Genomic DNA, 17,680 nt, shown 5'->3' on the forward strand with positions numbered 1-17,680 from the left:
CAGTCAAGGCAACACATGCTAGAACCCGTCAGGTCTCTGGGGAGTATCAGAACTGCTGTCCGAGCTCCTGAAATGAAAATTAATTTCCTCAGTGACTTAATACCCACTGCCACTCGCTCAAGCCCTGCAAGTTCAACCCAAATCATCCTGCCACTGTGGAAATCTGATGGGTCACGCTGCTGCCTACTGAAAATTGGGATTTGGGTTAATGATAAAATAGGTTAAAACACATAAAATAGATAAACTAGGGTAAAATAGAGTAAGAATGGGTGAGAGGAGAGAAAAACAATACTTCAGTTTAGGAAGCATAATACTACTTAAAATTTCCTGAGAATAAATTTGTCTCCTAGACAACAGATATACTTTCTTTTCTTTCTTAAAAATTTTCTTTAATTTTAATTTTTTATTTTATTTATTTATTTTTTTTGAGACAGAGTTTCGCTCTTTTGCCTAGGCTGGAGTGAAGTGGCGTGATCTTGGCTCAGTGCAACCTCTGCCCCCAGGTTAAAGTGATTCTCCTGCCTCAGCCTCCTGAGTAGCTGGGATTATAGGCGTCCACCACCACGCCAAGCTAATTTTTGTATTTTTAGTAGACATGGGGTTTTGCCATGTTGGCCTGGCTGGTCTCAAACTCCTGACCTCAGGTGATCCACCTGCCTCAGCCTCCCAAAGCGCGGGATTGCAGGTGTGAGCCACCGCGCCTGGCCCACATATGCTTGAAATGTGAGTCAAGATGGTATGCTGGAAGAGGAAGACATGGGGTAACAAGAGCATTTATTTTGTTTATTGAGGAAAAAATAAACTGATGGGGATTATTAATGGAATCCTCATTATGGATTATCTTAAACTTTCCAAAAAGTTTAAAAATCTGTCTGTATGGGATGTCCTAATTCAAGAGTTTCTTGAGGTTGAATTCTCTTGCCTCTGTGAAAGAGTCCTTTCCTTGGTGCTGGCCGATGGGGACTCTTGGTGGCCTTCACAGGGTGATCTCTCCTCAGCAGAGGGGAGAGGATACGTTGACTCAGCCAGCTGAAGGCCCACCCAAAGTTCAGGCAGCACTGGGCCTGTGTGTGGGAAGGAGTGTCATCCTTCTCCGGCTGCTCTGACAGGATTGAGGAGATCTCTGGAGCACTTGTCCTTTGGCTGGCAGTTGCCTGGCTTATCATCTGCCACGAAAATGAAGGACGTGTTAGGTAGGCATAACCATGACAGCAGCCAAGTCAACATTTACTCATTTGTGGAACTCACATCCTTTTACCAAAAATAGCCCAAGTGTCAATGCAAAGTTTCAATGCTCATTAATACTAAACATATACGTTTTTGGTGGGGAGGGAGACATAGTTGCTAGCCCTTCTCCTTGCTTGCTACCCTCTTGTTTCCCTAAGCGTTCCTCAGTCTTTTCCCTACAGCTTCACCCTGACTCCCTTCCTTGTTATCTGTCTCCCACTGGTACCATGTCAGACTCCCTGGGACCTGTCTCCTCCCAGTGGTGGTAAGATTCTGTGGTTCAACCCAGGCCTATCTCTTGCTGTCCTGTGAGGCATCTCTGCTCTCCTCAGCCAGCTCATGTTCCTTAAGCCTTAGAGGAGTCTGTGGAGACTACATAACATCTTTATTTTCTGGTGGTTTGCACTTGGGCAGGTTTTGACAAGCATCATGTTCTTGATGACTGACCTGAACCATTTCCGGAGGGGAGCCGCCGGACAGCTGGAAATCTTTCTGAGTCATTTCAGGAAATACAGCGTCATCATCTTCATCATCTTTCAGATTTTCTAGAAATGTCTGAAACTCTTGCACAAGATTATTCAGTTTGCTGACAGACAGTTTTGTTCTCTCTTTTGGTAACTCATCTATCCACTGGTTGTCTCCATTTAGAAGCCTATTAGCTATTGAGTCTGTGTTGTTGGAGCTGACGTCCACGTCCCAGGCCAGGAAGATACTTAGTTTGCAAAACTGCTCTGGTTCATCCTGAATTTGGTCTTGTCTCTTCATGCATCTCCTTATCCTTTCAGTCCCCCATGCCCCTTGGATGGGAGGGAGAAAGTGGATGGAAGGATCCTTGGAAGTTGCGTCTTCACAGGAGGTTGTGTCCTCACAGGGGGTGTCCTCACAGGGGAAATAGCCCACAGAGAGGCTCAGGTTGGAATTGGATTTGGAGTTGTAGTCCTCTATGTCGCTGTTAGAGGATGAATATTCCATGGAGTTCAAAGGCACAAATCTCTCTCAACTCGAGAAGCTTCAAAAAAAAAAAAAAAAAGAAAAAAGAAAAAAGAAAAAAATAGATGGGACTGGGGAGAAGAGAATCATAGTACTTAAACAAAAACCTTATCCATTCCCTTTTCTTTTTTCTTTTTTTTCTAAGATGGAATCTCACTCTGCCTCCCAGGCTGGAATGCAGTGGTGCGATCTTGGCTCACTGCAACCTCAGCCTCCCGAGTAGCTGGGACTACAAGCACCCGCCACCACACCTGGCTAATTTTTGTATTTTTAGTAGAGATGGGGTTTCACCGTGTTGACCAGGCTGGTCTCAAACTCCTGACCTCAGGTGATCCACTCACCTTGGCCTCCCAAAGTGCTGAGATTGTAGGTATGAGCCACCACACCCAGCCCTATTCCCTTTTCTATTCAGTACTACCCCATTTAGATAGAAGTATTATCCAATCTTCTTTTTTTTTTTTTTTTCTTTTTTTGAGACAGAGCCTTGCTCTGTTGTCCAGGCTGGAGTGCAGTGGTGTGGTGTCAGCTCACTGCAACCTCCATCTCCCAGGTTCAAGAGACTCTCTTGCTTCAGCCTCCCAGGTAGCTAGGACTACAGGCGTGTGCCGCCATGCCCGGCTAATTTTTTGTATTTTTAGTAGAGAAGGAGTTTCACTGTGTTAGCCAGGATTGTCTCGATCTGACCTTGTGATCCACCCGCCTCGGCCTCCCAAAGTGCTGGGATTACTGGCATGAACCACCGGGCCCGGCCAGTATTATCCAATTTTTATAATCTCTCAGTGAAGGGCAGAAGAGGCAGCCTTCTCCCTTTCAAAACTTATTTCATTGTGTTATAATCCTCTCTACTAAGCATCTCCACTTCTCAACATTTGTCCTACTATGGTTGTAAGATCTTGTGTCATAAAAGAAAAGGATGATCATTGTATAAAATTGGAAAAATATAGAAAAGTATGAAGATGAAAGTAAATATGCTATAGTCCTACCTTCTAAAGATAATGATAACTATCAAAACATTTTGATAGACTTCCTTATCTTTTCTGTTTATATAAACACACATATACTTATCTGTACATTTATACAATATGTCCACATATACATATATGTAAGTGTGGATATGACATCAGTTGAAACTGAAATTATTTTGTCCCATAGCCTACAACAAACATATATATGGTTACTCTGCAATTTTTAACCACTTCTTATTAATGACAATTAGGTGGTAGTTACTGCCTTTACTAAATAAATCTCTAGTAAACCCACTTTTCCATAAATCTTCCATAAATCTAAGAGTATGTCTCTTATTTTTCTATATGTAGGATTAATGGACCAAACCCCACAAATATATTAAAGTCTTGTGGTAGTTGATACCAAATTACTTTCCAGAAAGGTTTTAGTATTTAGATGCCCATCCTCCCACCATCTGATGGCACTGTTTAGTCCAGCTTTTTCTGTGAAGCCCCAAAGTAGGGCTGGAAGAATGCACGTGCGCATGTGCGTGTTCTCTCTCTCTCTCTCTCTCTCTCTCTCTCTCTCACACACACACACACACACACACACACACACTGTCACACCCTGCCCTAGCGGCTGCCCACATGGAAGAAGTGCTGCTAACTCCTGAGGCAAAAGGGGAGACATGAGAAATCCTTCACATCCCGAGTCTCTGTGGCTAAAAGTCCAGCTGTCAGAAGTCTGTGTTCTGAGACTGTTGGTTACCATGGCAACAGAAAGAACCAAGTTAGAGCCAGGAATGTGGAAAGGGAAAAGGAAAAGAGGGGATAGAAAGCCACAGAATCTATGCCTTTGTTTCCAAAATAATCTATGTCTATACCATCCTGTGCTGAAGAGGATCCCTCTTGAGGGTAGAAGGAAAAATGCATGGAGGTTACTTCTCTCTTGTCAGGTGGCAGGTGGTTCCTGTCCTTAGGAGATTTAGAGCTCTAAATAAGGGCCATGGGTATAAACATACACACACACACACACACACACACACACACAGAGAGAGAGAGACACACACACACACAGACATGCTTACAAATGGAAAGCAGAAAACCAAGAAATGCTTATCTGACCTACCTATTGGATTCATCAATTTTCTTAAGATCTTTTCCCAATATTTGTCTATCTCCATTTCCATCTTACAAGATTACAGTTAAAGTTTGCCATGACTCACTCTCAGGTTTTTCACTGTAGAACTGGCTTAAATTTGTATATTCTGTTAAATAAGATGTTTAAGGAATTCTGATGACATGATAGAAGAAATAGGCAGACTTAGAGTTAGAAAGAAGCAGCTTCTACTACCCAACAGATGCAGCCTGACAGGTGCCCACAGACTGCCCACAACTCCCGTGGGTGACTGTGGACCTGGATTAATCCTGGAAGGTGTTTAAGTCAGAAGCCACATGTTCCCTCACATTTATTTATTTATTTATTTATTTATTTATTTATTTATTTATTTGAGATGGTGTCTTGCTTTTCACCCAGGCCGGAGTGTAGTGGCACGGTCTTAGCTCACTGCAACCTCCGTCTCCCAGATTCAAGCAATTATCCTGCCTCAGCCTCTTGAGTAGCTGGGATTACAGGCATGGGCCATGACACCTGGCTAACGTTTTGTATTTTTAGTAGAGATGAGGTTTCTCCATGTTGGTCAAGCTGGTCTCAAACTCCTGACCTCAAGTGATCCGCACTCCTCGGCCTCCCAAAGTACTGGTATTACAGATGTGAGCCACCCACCATGCCCGGCCCCCTAGCATTTATTTTATTTCATTTTTTTATTTTTAGAGATGGGGTCTTACTCTGTTGCCCAGGCTGGAGTGCAGTGATGCCATCATAGCTCACTGCAGCCTCAAATTCCTTGGCCTCAAGCAAACTTCCTCAGCCTCCCAGGTAGCTAAGACTATAGGTGTATACCACCATGCCTGGCTAATTTTCCCTAGCACTTATTTAACACTTATTATATGCCAGGTCTTGTACTAAGCACTTTACATGTGTCATTTTTTAATCCTCACAGCAACTCAATCAGTTAAATATCATCATTTGCCCCATTCAATAGAAGGAGGAAGCAAGGCATGAACATTTGTATAACTCCCTCACATTCCCCGATCATAAACCCAGAACCTGGATTCAAACATAGGTAGTCTGGCTCAGAGCCCATATCCTGACCTCTACACACTCTTGTCTCAGGAGGCTGACCACCCACCTCCTCCCTGGAAGATTCCTGGGGGAGCTGATCCAGGCCAAAATAAACCCATGTTCTGGTTCCTTGGAAGAAAATCCTTTGAGGGGAACAGCTTGTTCTAAGAGACTTGCAAAAGGTACACATGGTATACGGGACTGGCCTAACAATGGTGTCCACATTTGGGGCAGGCTAAAATGAAATTTAAAATAAGTATTCAGCTTCCTCTTTGGCATAATGGGATCTGGAGTCCTTGCTCTGGCTTTTCATGAAAACTCAGTGACTGCCTTCCAGAACTCTGGGGGCCTAGAAAAGAATTCATAAGTAGTTTCCTCTCCATGCAGCTAGAGTGGAGGTGGTAGGGGTGGAAACTATGTTTTGTCATTACTCATGGAAATGGAGCACTCTGAACTGAATATAAAGAAGAAATGATTTCCCAGCCTAAACCAGCAAAGTTTAGAGTGATCCTGAGGACAGAAGAGCTTCAAAGGGAGGCACCCTCAGAGAAAACTTGAAATTTTACTTATTTATACCATTTCTCTACAGTATATTTGTAGAGCTATTGTATTAGTCTGTTCTCACACTGCTAATAAAGTTATACCCAAGACTGAGTTATTTATAAGGAAAAAGAGATTTAATGGACTCACAGTTCCATGTGGCTGGGGAGGCCTCACAATCATGGCAGAAGGCAAAGGAGGAACAAAGTCATGTCTTACATGGCGGCAGTCAAGAGAGAGCATGTACAGGGGAACTCCCTTTTATAAAACTATCAGATCTCATGAGACTTATTCACTATCACAAGAACAGCACAGGAAAGACCCACCACCATGTTTCAAATACCTCCCACCAGGTCTCTCCCACAACACTTGGGAATTATGGGAGCTAAAATTTGAGATTTGGGTGGGGACACAGCAAAACCATATCAGATATATTCTCTACAATCTGTGTGTGTGTACACACAACTTTTAGTATATACAACTCAGGTCATGAAAGTGCCTGAAACACACTCTTTTTTTGCCATAGAAAAATATATAATCATTTAGGTTTTTCTTTCTAAAGCATCATAGAAATAGCAATGACAGACATCATTGTTAGGATGGTATGCTGAGGAATGTAGTCAATTCTAAATGATAACTTCACTTTCGCTTCCAAAATAAGATCAGGGGATTTGGGGGTCCTCATTAACAATACACCTCATGTTAATTTATTTCTTAGGGCCTTAATTTGACTTGCAGGTCTAGCTTCTCTTGGATTACAATTATTACATTATCTAAGTAGTATAGACTGCCTTTTCTCTTGAAGCAAGATCAACTTAATAAAGATTCTCGAAGTTTTAGAAATGGTAGTATGGAGTGACTTTATAATGTTTTAGGCCTGAAGCCAATAATAATTAAGAATTGGAACATTTCCTGAGATCCATTTGACTTGATGGGATTTGGAACCTAAATATACGGAGTAGGAAGTTTCTAATTTAGAAGTTAAGCTGTTATGATGCATAATTTTATGTGTCATCCTGGCTCTGCCATGTGGTGCTTAAGTATTTGTTCAACATTATTCTGGGGGTGTCCATGAGGGTATTTCTGTATGGACTAGTATTTGAATCAGTAGACCCAGTAAAGCAGATTGTCCTCCCCAATGTGGGTGGACATCATCCTATCCACTGAGGCCTGAGTGAAACAAAACACTGAGTAAAGGAGATTTTGCACAGTCCTTCTCTGCTCCTGGAATGAGACTGGCACTTACACTATCAGCCCTCCTGCTTCTCAAGCCTTCAGACTCAGATTGGAATTATACCATTGGGTTTTCTGGGTCTCCAGCTTGCAGTTGGCAGATCTTGGAACTTCTCAGCCTACATAATTGCATGAGCCAATTCCTTAAAATCTCCCTCCTTTCTATTTCTATTTCTCTTTCCCTCCCTCCTTCCCTCCTTCCCTCCCTCCCTCCCTCCCTCCCTCCCTCCCTCCCTCCCTTCCTTCCTTCCTTCCTTCCTTCCTTCCTTCCTTCCTTCCTTCCTTCCTTCCTTTTTCTTTCTTCTTTCTCCTTCCTTCCTTTCATCCGTCCACCTCCTATTGATTTTGTACCTCTACAGAACCCAGAGTAATACAGCTATTTATTCATTTTTTATCTATTGAAAATATGAAATACTTTAAACATACGAAAAACAGGCATCCTGAACCTGTGATGGAAGGCACTGACGGCAGAGCATAGTTTCCTTGGTATTCTTGTCAACAATGTGTAATCTCAACCTAATCATTAGAAAATATCTGACAAACTCCAATTGTGGGACATTTGACAAAGTAACTGACAAGTGTCAAGTCAAGAAAGGCAAGGAAAGACTGAAGTACTGTCACAGGCTGCAAGAGACTAAGGAGAAGTAACCGCCAAATGCAATGTGCGATTCTAGATAGAATTATAGAATAAAAAAGGACACTAGTGGAAAAATGGGATATTCCAATACCATCTTTGTTTTAGTTAATCATGTTGTATCCAAGTTAATATCCTGGTCTGATCATTGTACTATGGTTGTGTAAGATGTTAACATTAGGGGTGTAAGCTGAGAGGTATATGGATACTCTGTACTATGTTTGCAACTTCTCTGCAAGTCTAAAATTAGGTCATAATAAAAAGTTACAGGAAGGGCTGGGCACGGTGGCTCAAGCCTGTAATCCCAGCACTTTGGGAGGCTGAGGTGGGTGGATCACCGGAGGTCAGGAGTTCAAGATTAGCCTGGCCAACATGGTGAAACCCCTTCTCTACTAAAAATACAGAAAATTAGCCAGGCATGGTGGCAGATGCCTGTAATCCCAGCTAGTTAGGAGGCTGAGGCAGGAGAATCATTTGAACCCAGGACGTGGAGGTTGCAGTGAGCTGAGATCACACCACTGCACTCCAGCCTGAGCAACAAGAGTGAAACTCCACCTCAAAAAAAAAAAGTTAAAAGAATACATTAATGTATAGAAAATGACATGACAAATGCCTATGTACTTAAATCTCAGTTCAAGTCTTAGCATTTTGCCATATTTAGTTCATTATATCTTTAAAAATAAAATATAGATAAAACTTAAGCCCACTTTTATTTCTTTCCTGAACCCCTTCTTTCCTTGCTTCCCTTTTGAGCATTGTTCTGAATTTGATGTTAATCTTGTGCATGTTTAAATGCTGTTTTACATATTAGTATATTGTTTTACCTTTGAGGACAAAAACTTAAGTAAATTTGAAATAATATTTAGTATTATATACTAGTATATACTTAGTACATAATACTACTGAACTGTACACTTAGAAATGATTAAAATGGTATTTTTTTCTTTTATTAAAGTTATTTTTAATTGACATTTATATGTTTATGGGGTACAACATGATATTTGGATATGCATATTGTGTAATGGTCATATCAAGCTAATTACCATAGCCATCATTTGAAATATTTATCTTTTCTGTGGTGAGAACGTTTGAAATCATCTTTTTTAGCCATTTTTAAGTATACAGTATATTATTATTAACTGTCATCGCCTTGCTATGCAATAGAGCACCAGACTTATTCCTCTTGTCTAACTGAAACTTTGTACCTTTTGACAAACATCTTCCCTTTCCCTCTTTTCTCCCCAAAATGGTAAATTTTATGTGTATTTTACCAGTAAATAAAATTAGGGGGAAAAAAGAACCAACATAAATGGGCTTCAAGTGATGCTCTTCAGAAACAAGGAAGTTGCCTTATTTCAATTGCTTATTTTGTTTTGTAAGAATTATTGTGACAAGGACTTCCTTCTTCCAAACCAAATTCTTAGCTGAAGTATTTATAATGTTTGTTTTTGGGGGCAGGGAGAGGATGGGTATGATTTCCTACGCTCTGTTTGTATGTTCATTCCCAGACACAACCTTATCACGGCTCATGTACTTAATTAAAGTGGGGGGCAGGTGGTGAAAATAGAGTGTGTCGGTGTACGCAAGGTTAAACCGCATCATACCGCTGCCAAAGGCTACACACTCTGCTTGGTGCTTTCCCATGGCTGGTAGTTTAATTTTATGACAGCCTCTGAGTTGTGTATTTTCATTCTAATATTAAGTTGTGCAATTTAGAGGACCTAGATTTGCCTCCAGAGTCCAGAGACTCCCTGCAGCTCTGCTGCCGCTTTTGAGAACTGACCTCCACTGAGTTGTTCATGCATCATGAGTTGACATAGTCCACTGGGCTAATAGAGGGGAGCTACAGGTTCCCTCTCCCACAACGTTACCATCTAGCTTGGCCATGAATGCAACTTACAGACTGAGTTCTGCTGTATAACATTTAATGGCCAGCAGGCACAAGAACATCACGGAACCTTGTTCTGTAAGCTCCAAAACTGTGCTGTCCAACAGGGTGGCCACTAGCCACATGCGGCTACTAAAATTTAAATGGAATTAAGCAAAAATTGGTTCTTCAGTCACATTAGCCACATTTCAAGTGGTTAGTGACCACCTGTACTAGTGGCTACCTTATTAGTCAGGCGAACAAAACATTTATGTCATCTCAGAAAGTCCTGATGGACAGAGCTGCTCTAGACAGTCCCTGTGCTCTGTCCTTTGGTGGATCTGGAGAACACTGAACAAAAAGTTTCATTAGCAGCAGATGGGACAATATTCTAGCATCAGGATTGGGCTAACTTTCTTGATAGCATCAGGTGACCAAACTTCCTCCAAAGCATCTAGAAACAGGACTCTCAGATTCCAGGCCCTGCATCCTGCCACTTCTAGCAGCAGCAGGTTCATTTTTAACCTGGCTTTGCTGCATCTATAAAATAGAGATGATAATGTTCTCTTAATTTTCCTTAAGAGGATATCAAGTACTAGTATCTTTAAATGTTGATAGGCTGTTACGTCTGTCATACCAATTCAGAATTTAATAACGTATACACTGCATACTCAAATTTTCAGTCTTTCATAGCATAAGAAATTTATTAGGAAACTAGGACTACCATGACCACAGATGCTACAGACTGCATGCCGTTCTGACAGGGAGAGCCATGACCAAAGAGCAGTATTTTTTAGCAAACAGTTCTACTAAAAACCAATATGAGAACAGAAGTAATCAAACATGTTTGAGACATTAAATGCAGGACTGTGACTCCATATTGCCATTTACTGTACTTTGTGTTACAGTATATGAAAACTAATCCCCCATCTATAGAATGTTAAGCTGACACCCAAGACAGTCAAAGCCTGCCATAATTCAATATCCCACACTATTTTCACAACCAGTGAATGATTTCACCTGTTAAATAAAAGCGTTTACCCTTAAAAAATGTGATGTGATGAGGTAGGATTCTCTCTTTCTTAAAAATATTTCTAGAACTACTAAAAAACTTCCATTTACAAAATAGTGGGTAAAAATATTCCTCTAGATTGTACAAGGAGGGAGTCAGGGACACTGATAAGACATAGCATGTGATATCGGTCAGACTTGGTGTCTTTCTCTGTGGCTTCACCTAACGCTGGACTCTCCTTGTTTTTAGTGTCTCCATTTTCTGCAGATCAATCTTTAGTTTCTTGATCAGCCACTTCAGCCTGTTTTTTCCTTTTTCCCCTTTTGTTTGCTTTTTTTTTTTTTTTTTTTTTTGTCTGAAGATTTATCCTCTCCTGCTGCCTTTTTGGGCTTTGTTTCACTTTGTAGGAGCAGGTTTAGTGGACCACTTTGCAGATCTCTTCATGGGGGTCTCCCTTCACCGACGCTTCAGCTGGGCTGACCTTCCTCTTGGACATCTTGGCGGCACGGAGGGTGTGGGCTGGGTGTCTGCAGGCTGTGGTGCACCGAGAGCCTTCCTGAAACTGGGCTGCCTGGCCACAGCTGCTGCTGTTCCCATCCAAGAACTACAATCTTATATTCAGCATGCAGCCAAGTACTTCTAAAGCTCTGATCAGGACTGCATGTCTCAGATTTTATTTTAGAAAACCATAGGTATGGAATATCATATTTTATTATGAAGACCTTTTAATCTGCTGCCTTATAGAAGTCTCAACTCTAAAACTCTACTCATGACGTTAATCCCCAAACTTGCTCCTCCTCCAGTGTTCTTTAGAAACAGCATCGTCATCTGCCCATCTTCTCAGTACCACAGGCTGGCCTCATCCTGGACATCATTCCTTCTCTCACACACTTTCATTCCTGCATCCAGTCACTCAGAAAGTCCCATCAGTCCCATCTCCTGACATATGTTACATCTGTCTACTTCTGTTGCCTTCACTGCCTCCACCTTGTCCAGTCTACCAACCCTCAACTGGCTCTTCCCACTTTTCTGGGCTCCCTTCTGGTTATTATTGTATAGGAGGTGGAATTTTTTTTTTTTTTTAGAAACACAAATCATATTGTGTGCTTAAGACCCTTCAATGGCATCCCACTGTTTTTAGAATAACCTTTAAATTCTCAAAATGGTCCCATGGGCCCTGCATGACATGGCCTCACCCACATTTTCAGCCTCATTTGCAGCCATTTCCCTGTTTGTTCTCTATACTCCAGTCCCACTGACTGTTTCACTTCCTGAACTAAAGGTATTTAAAGCCACTGCTCTTCACTGAGATACTCCTAGACGAATATCCCAGGGGTATCCATAGAGAAGACACTGAATGTGACACTTGCAGATGACATTTTAATTAAGATTAAAACTGACAAATGGCCCCAGTCTATTGCTTTTTGAAAACGAGGTCTTGGGAAAGAACCACTACTTGTCCTTGGAGCGCCTGGGCGAGTTAGAAAATGGTGCCCCTCCAGGTGAGTGCAGTCCCCGAGCTGCATGGATTGGATTTCAGCGTCTACGCACCCAGGGTGAGGCACTCTGTGGAGGACGTGACCTGCACAGCCAGAATGGTGACCTCCTCTGGAGATCTCAGTCGGTTTGCTTCCAAATTAAAACAAATTTGGAAGCAAATTTGGCTAGAATGACATTGTATATTTACCTTTCCAAGCCAGCATGGTTCTGTCTATGCTGCTAGCTCTGTAGCTGTTGTTTTTCAGAGTTGAAGACCAGGTGTGATTTACAACCTCGAATGTCTCTAGCTGCTGGCATCTAAGTTTGGCACTGAGCACTTAAAGCCCCCAGACTGTGGTGTTTTACTGTGTGGAGGAAGGCCTCGTTGGAAAGGCACAACATTTTTTCATCTGACATGTTTGCTCTTGTGGAAATGGCTTGAAGTATTTGAGTCCTGGCAGCAGAAAACATGGGAGGAGACTTAATTCTTGCTGAGCATGAATCATCCTATACAAATTAAAAGTGATCACTTTTAAAAGCAGTTTCATTGCTGGTATAAAACTATTTGTCAATCATTAGATTGCTTTAATGTGTATATCATATATCTGTGTGTCTCTGCCAGCATCCTAGCATGAATCTCTCCCTGAACAAACACTGAGTAAATATGATTTTGCTTATTACTGATACTTTTGTCTTTGACTTAGAGACAGTTTTGTTTCTTGTTTTTAACTCTGTGTTGAATATGGTTCTGTTATTTTTCTGTTTTTTATATTTATGGAAGTGCCTAAATTTTACTAAGGGTGAGGTGGGGAATATAGGAAAGTATGAAAAACAACCACACACGCACAATTCCTTTGTAATTTCAAACGCTAATGGACACTCTCTGGAGGTCATTGTCAGATCTCTCAGTAGGAACAGAATTTGTATCTGGGAGCAAGTAATCAGTCTGTAAATGTTTGTTATGATACTGGAATTACCAAATATGCTGTATCTAATCGAATTTCATTACTGAGGCATGAAAGGCAGTTGGTTGAATGTTGTCACTGAAAAGAATATATTGTGGCCAGCAGATTGTTGCCTATATAGCGCTTATATAAAGACCCTATATCCAAATAAGGTCACATTCTGAGGTCCTGGGGCTTAGGATTTCAACATACAAGTTTTGGAAGGAAATAATTAAACCCATCTCACCATAGTTGAACCTCAACACAAATTAGCCTCAGGAATCAAGCTGTATTTATTTTGTGTTTTTCAGCTATACTTATTTTGGAATTGTGTATAAACTGAACCAATTTCCATAAAGTAGTTGAATTTTATTCCTTTTTTCCAGACCCAACAGAGCTCATGGTATTGGTTCTGCGGTCAACATTGTGCTCGCTCTCTTGCTCTCTCATGTTCCCTGACTCTCTCACTTTCTCTCTCTCGCTCACTCTCTCTCTCTCTCATATGTCTCATGAGTCATTAGGCCAAAAAGTGTTAAGTAAATGAAAGCAAATATGACAGCAGCACCTGGAACAAGGGGACCATTTCTTTCCCCCTCAAGTCCGTGACCTGTAACATGTCTAACATTCCAGTTCTGAGGATTTTAAATGTAATTAGTTGATGTAGTGTGTTTTCACTTGACACGTTGCTTTAGTTACACCATTCTTGCATATCCCTCATTTTCCACGTTAGCCTTGTTTAGTTGTGCAGTTTTGACATTCACAGCTCTCCAGTGCTTTGGGCTGAATGTTTATTCCAAGAACTTGCAGATGACTTTTCTAGCAGATCATTCTGATGTTGTCGAGGGATGCCGTCACAGGTGCAGGTTCTCGAAGCACCTTTTCTACTATCTTCCTTTTCTACTCTGGGCCTTTCCCAGTTTCTGGGAGGTCAAGGCATCTGCCAAGCCTCTCTCTCTGCAGCCCACTGGCATCAGTCATACTTGTATGCTCCATCTGTACTTTATTGTTTTTTGTTTATTTTGAGACAGGGTCTCACTCTGTCACCCAGGCTGAAGTGCAGTGGTGCAATCACAGCTCACTGCAGCCTCAACCTCCCAGACTCAAGTGATCCTTCCACCTCAGCCTCCTGAATAGCTGGGACTACAGATGTGTGCCACCACACCCAGCTAGTTTTTGTTTGTTTTAATAGAGACAAGGTCTCACTGTGTTGCCTGGCTGGTCTTGAACTCCTGGGCTTAAGCGATCCTCCTGCCTTTGCCTCCGAAAGTGCTGGGACTACAGGTGTGAGCCACAGTGCCCGGCTCCATCTGTACTTCAAAACTCACCCCACTCCCTGTTCCCGCAGCACGTCATGTGCTAATGTGACTGGTATGTACCCTCTTAGCTTCTGGGCCCTGAAATACAACTCATATTTTGTTCCCCCTATCCTTAGAGATCTGGTGGAATGGAAGATTTTCTTCCTTTTTATTAAATGAGTCAAATTTTTTCTCTTCTCAAGTATATTCCAAAATATCAGTAACCTGTTAATAAAATGGCTTATCCCTTCAGAAAACAGAATTTAGGGTTGGTTAGATAATACACATTATCAATCATCATCATCATCATCATCATCATCATCATCATCATCATCATCATCATCATCCATACCTCTCTGAGGCTGTAGCGGGGTGGAATAGCATGAGCTATTGATTGTACCTGAGCAGAGGAAGGTCTGGAACCCCATCTCTCTGAAGAAATTAGGTGGCTTGAGAGGCCATCTTAGATCTGCACAATTTCAGTACCAAAGACCAAAACCCCTTCATAAGCTGCAATTAGACTCTCCCTGATTGCCATGCCTGGCTTTCTGTTGGAGAAAATCCTAGAGGAAAATGAAAACTCCCAAGGAGCTGGGTAGCCAAGAGAGGAGCCCAGACCTTCCATCTTCCATCTGGTGACCTGATGGTTCTGGCATTTGACCTCTCTGAAGATAAGAAACCCTGGGTATTACACATGAATTCCAATATCTGAATTGACAAAAGTACTCTCTCCAGGGTAGATATGCCATCAGAGCTTAGATGTAAGGATGTTTTAAAAATTTCATTCAGAGACCTGAAGTGTCAGGCCCAGCAATATGTATTTGGCCCTTGATGTCAGTCCTGTGAGCTAGCTCTCCAGCACTAGGGACTATTCTTGTGTTTAGATCCTCTCTTCTTGGGGTAGATCACAATCAAATAGCTCCCAGTTCCTTCCTTTGGGAAGACAATAACCTTGCCTTCCCCACACACATCCATATATCACTACTCCTCGGACTGCACACCCCAGGTCCAGAATAGTCACGGTGGCTACTCTAGGACGAATCTCTCTTCTTATCTCCTGGTAAAATGGTTTTAGCAGATGTTTGTCCCTGGCAGCTGTTAGTTTCCCCTGTCATCACTATATTAAGACATCCTTGGCCAAGCATGGTGGCTCATGCCTGTAATCCCAGCACTTTGGGAGGCTGAGATGGGAGGATCACTTGAGCCCACAAGTTTAAGAGCAGCCTGGGTGACACAGGGAGACCTTGTCTCTACTCAAAATAAAGATAGTAGCCGAGTGTAGTGGTACGCACCTGTGATTCCAGCTACTTGGGAAGCTGAGGCAGGAAGATCACTTAAGCCCAGGAGGTTGAGGCTGCAGTGAGCTGTCATTAGGCCACCGCACCCCAGCCTGTGTGACAGAGCGAGACTGTATTTTTTTTAAAAAGGAAAGAATAAAAGACCTGCTAGTCCAAGAATTCTTTAACTTTTTGCTTACACATTGGGGCCTTCCTTATTTTTCATAAGGAAAAATAAATTTTAACACTCTATTACTCTTTAATAGAGGGCAGGAATTGAAGCATCCTGAGGTGAAGATAATTCAAAGACATCCAATATAGATGGCATAAATAGCAAAAATTTGAAAAGTATATTGTTCCCCAGCCTTATTTTTAGGCTCAAATAAACACCCCATTAGGTAGAATGTATACCCCAATCACTTAGAATACTCAAGTTTCGGGGTGCCACTTAAAAATAAGGCAGATGCTGTACTTTACTAGGGAAAAGGTATGTTTCTGGCAGGTAGGATCCCTTCACCAGGTCCATGAGATGGACTTGATTGGAAGCAAATACAGAATTGGAGACGGTCAATTGAACGGAAGCTCCTCAGTTCCTAGATCAGTTTCTTGTATATGGTAAATGGGTAAATGGTAGGTAAATGAGAAATACTCTTTGAATAAAGAGTAGGTAAAGGAGAAATACTCTTTGGCAGGTAAATGAGAAATATCTGTGAATAAAGTACAGTTGTCCCTTGGTATCCATGGAAGATTGGTTCTAGGTTCTCCTGAGGATCCCAAAATCCACAGAGGCTCAAGTTCCTTATATAAAATGATGTAGTATTGGCATATAACCTACATACATCCTCCTATATACATTAAATTATCTCTAGATTACTTGGAATACTTACCACAATCCACATGCTATGTAAATATTTGCTATACTGTATTTTAAAATGTGTATTTGTTTTTCTTTGAATGCTTTAAATCTGTGGTTGGTTAAATTCATGGACATGAAATCCATGGATATGGAGGGCTGACTATATATATCTGTATGTATATGAGTAAATGTATGAATTTATTCATGTCACTTTGGAGCACTAGTCATATGAGACATAGTAAAATGTGGAAAATCCTGACTATATTGGTCTTTTGGTAGCCCTGCCCACGTCACTCAACATGTAGCTGTGGTAAAAGCAAGTTTTCAAGTTCCTGTCAAGACAGTTCAACACATTTACTCCCTTCTGCTTCTCTGACTCCTTCATTTCCTCTCTTCGGAAAGTTATGGGTTGTCAGAACTTTTATTGAAATGAAAACAAAATCTAAGTTGATATTCTAAGACATGAGTCAGAGTCAAACAAGTCCATTAATATTCTATTCTTTCCTATGCAGTACTCCAAAGCATGTTTGGTAATGACAAAGGAATAGTTTTGTTTTGATGGATACAAATAGTTATTTATTATTTATTTCATGATCACGATGGTAAGTGTAAACCAAAAATAAAATTCCAACCACCTGAATGGACCCTTCCTCTCGGCCAAGGGCATTCCAAAGTTAACCCAAAAAATTAGTTTAGACCATGATGGGAAAGGGGAGCCAGACATGACTCATTATTCCCTCCTCCTTTTTGGAATTACTGATAGAACAGAGTCTTTTAAAGTCTGATAAGAAACATTAACAATATATTCTCCGAAGCTTCCTACCTGGAGGCTTCACCTGCGTGATAAAACCTTGGTCTCCACAACCCCTCATCTTAACCCAGACATTCCTTTCTATTGATTCTAAGTCTTTAGATAATAACAACTTTTTCAACCAATTGCCAATCAGAAATTCATTGAATCTACCTATGATCTGGAACTAACCACCCCAGTCGTGCTGCATTTCTGGACTGAACCAATGTAGATCTTACGTGTATTGATAGATGCCTTATGTCTCCCTAAAATGTATAAAAGCAAGTTGTAGCCTGACCACCTTGGGCACATGTTCTCAGGATCTCCTGAGGGCTGTGTCACAGGCTGTTGGTCCCTCATATTTGGCTCAGAATAAATCTTTTCAAGATATTTTACTGAGTTTCACC

General features: G+C 41.4%; 1 protein-coding gene and 1 pseudogene across 1 annotated transcript; one reads left to right on the forward strand and one right to left on the reverse strand.

Annotated features, from left to right (window-relative positions):
- The window catches only part of LOC102125478 (liprin-beta-1-like), a 110,602-nt pseudogene that overhangs the window by 50,852 nt on the left and 42,070 nt on the right, over positions 1–17,680 (forward strand).
- C11H12orf71 (chromosome 11 C12orf71 homolog) lies at positions 763–2,313 on the reverse strand. The gene is made up of 2 exons (XM_015430545.3): positions 1,675–2,313; positions 763–1,166 (listed from the first exon to the last, which is right to left on the reverse strand). The coding sequence occupies exons 1-2, from the start codon at positions 2,197–2,199 to the stop codon at positions 861–863; spliced, it is 831 nt and encodes a 276-aa protein (XP_015286031.2). The 5' UTR covers positions 2,200–2,313; the 3' UTR covers positions 763–860.

This window comes from Macaca fascicularis, chromosome 11 (genome assembly GCF_037993035.2).
Source record: "Macaca fascicularis isolate 582-1 chromosome 11, T2T-MFA8v1.1".
Lineage (NCBI taxonomy): Eukaryota > Metazoa > Chordata > Mammalia > Primates > Cercopithecidae > Macaca > Macaca fascicularis.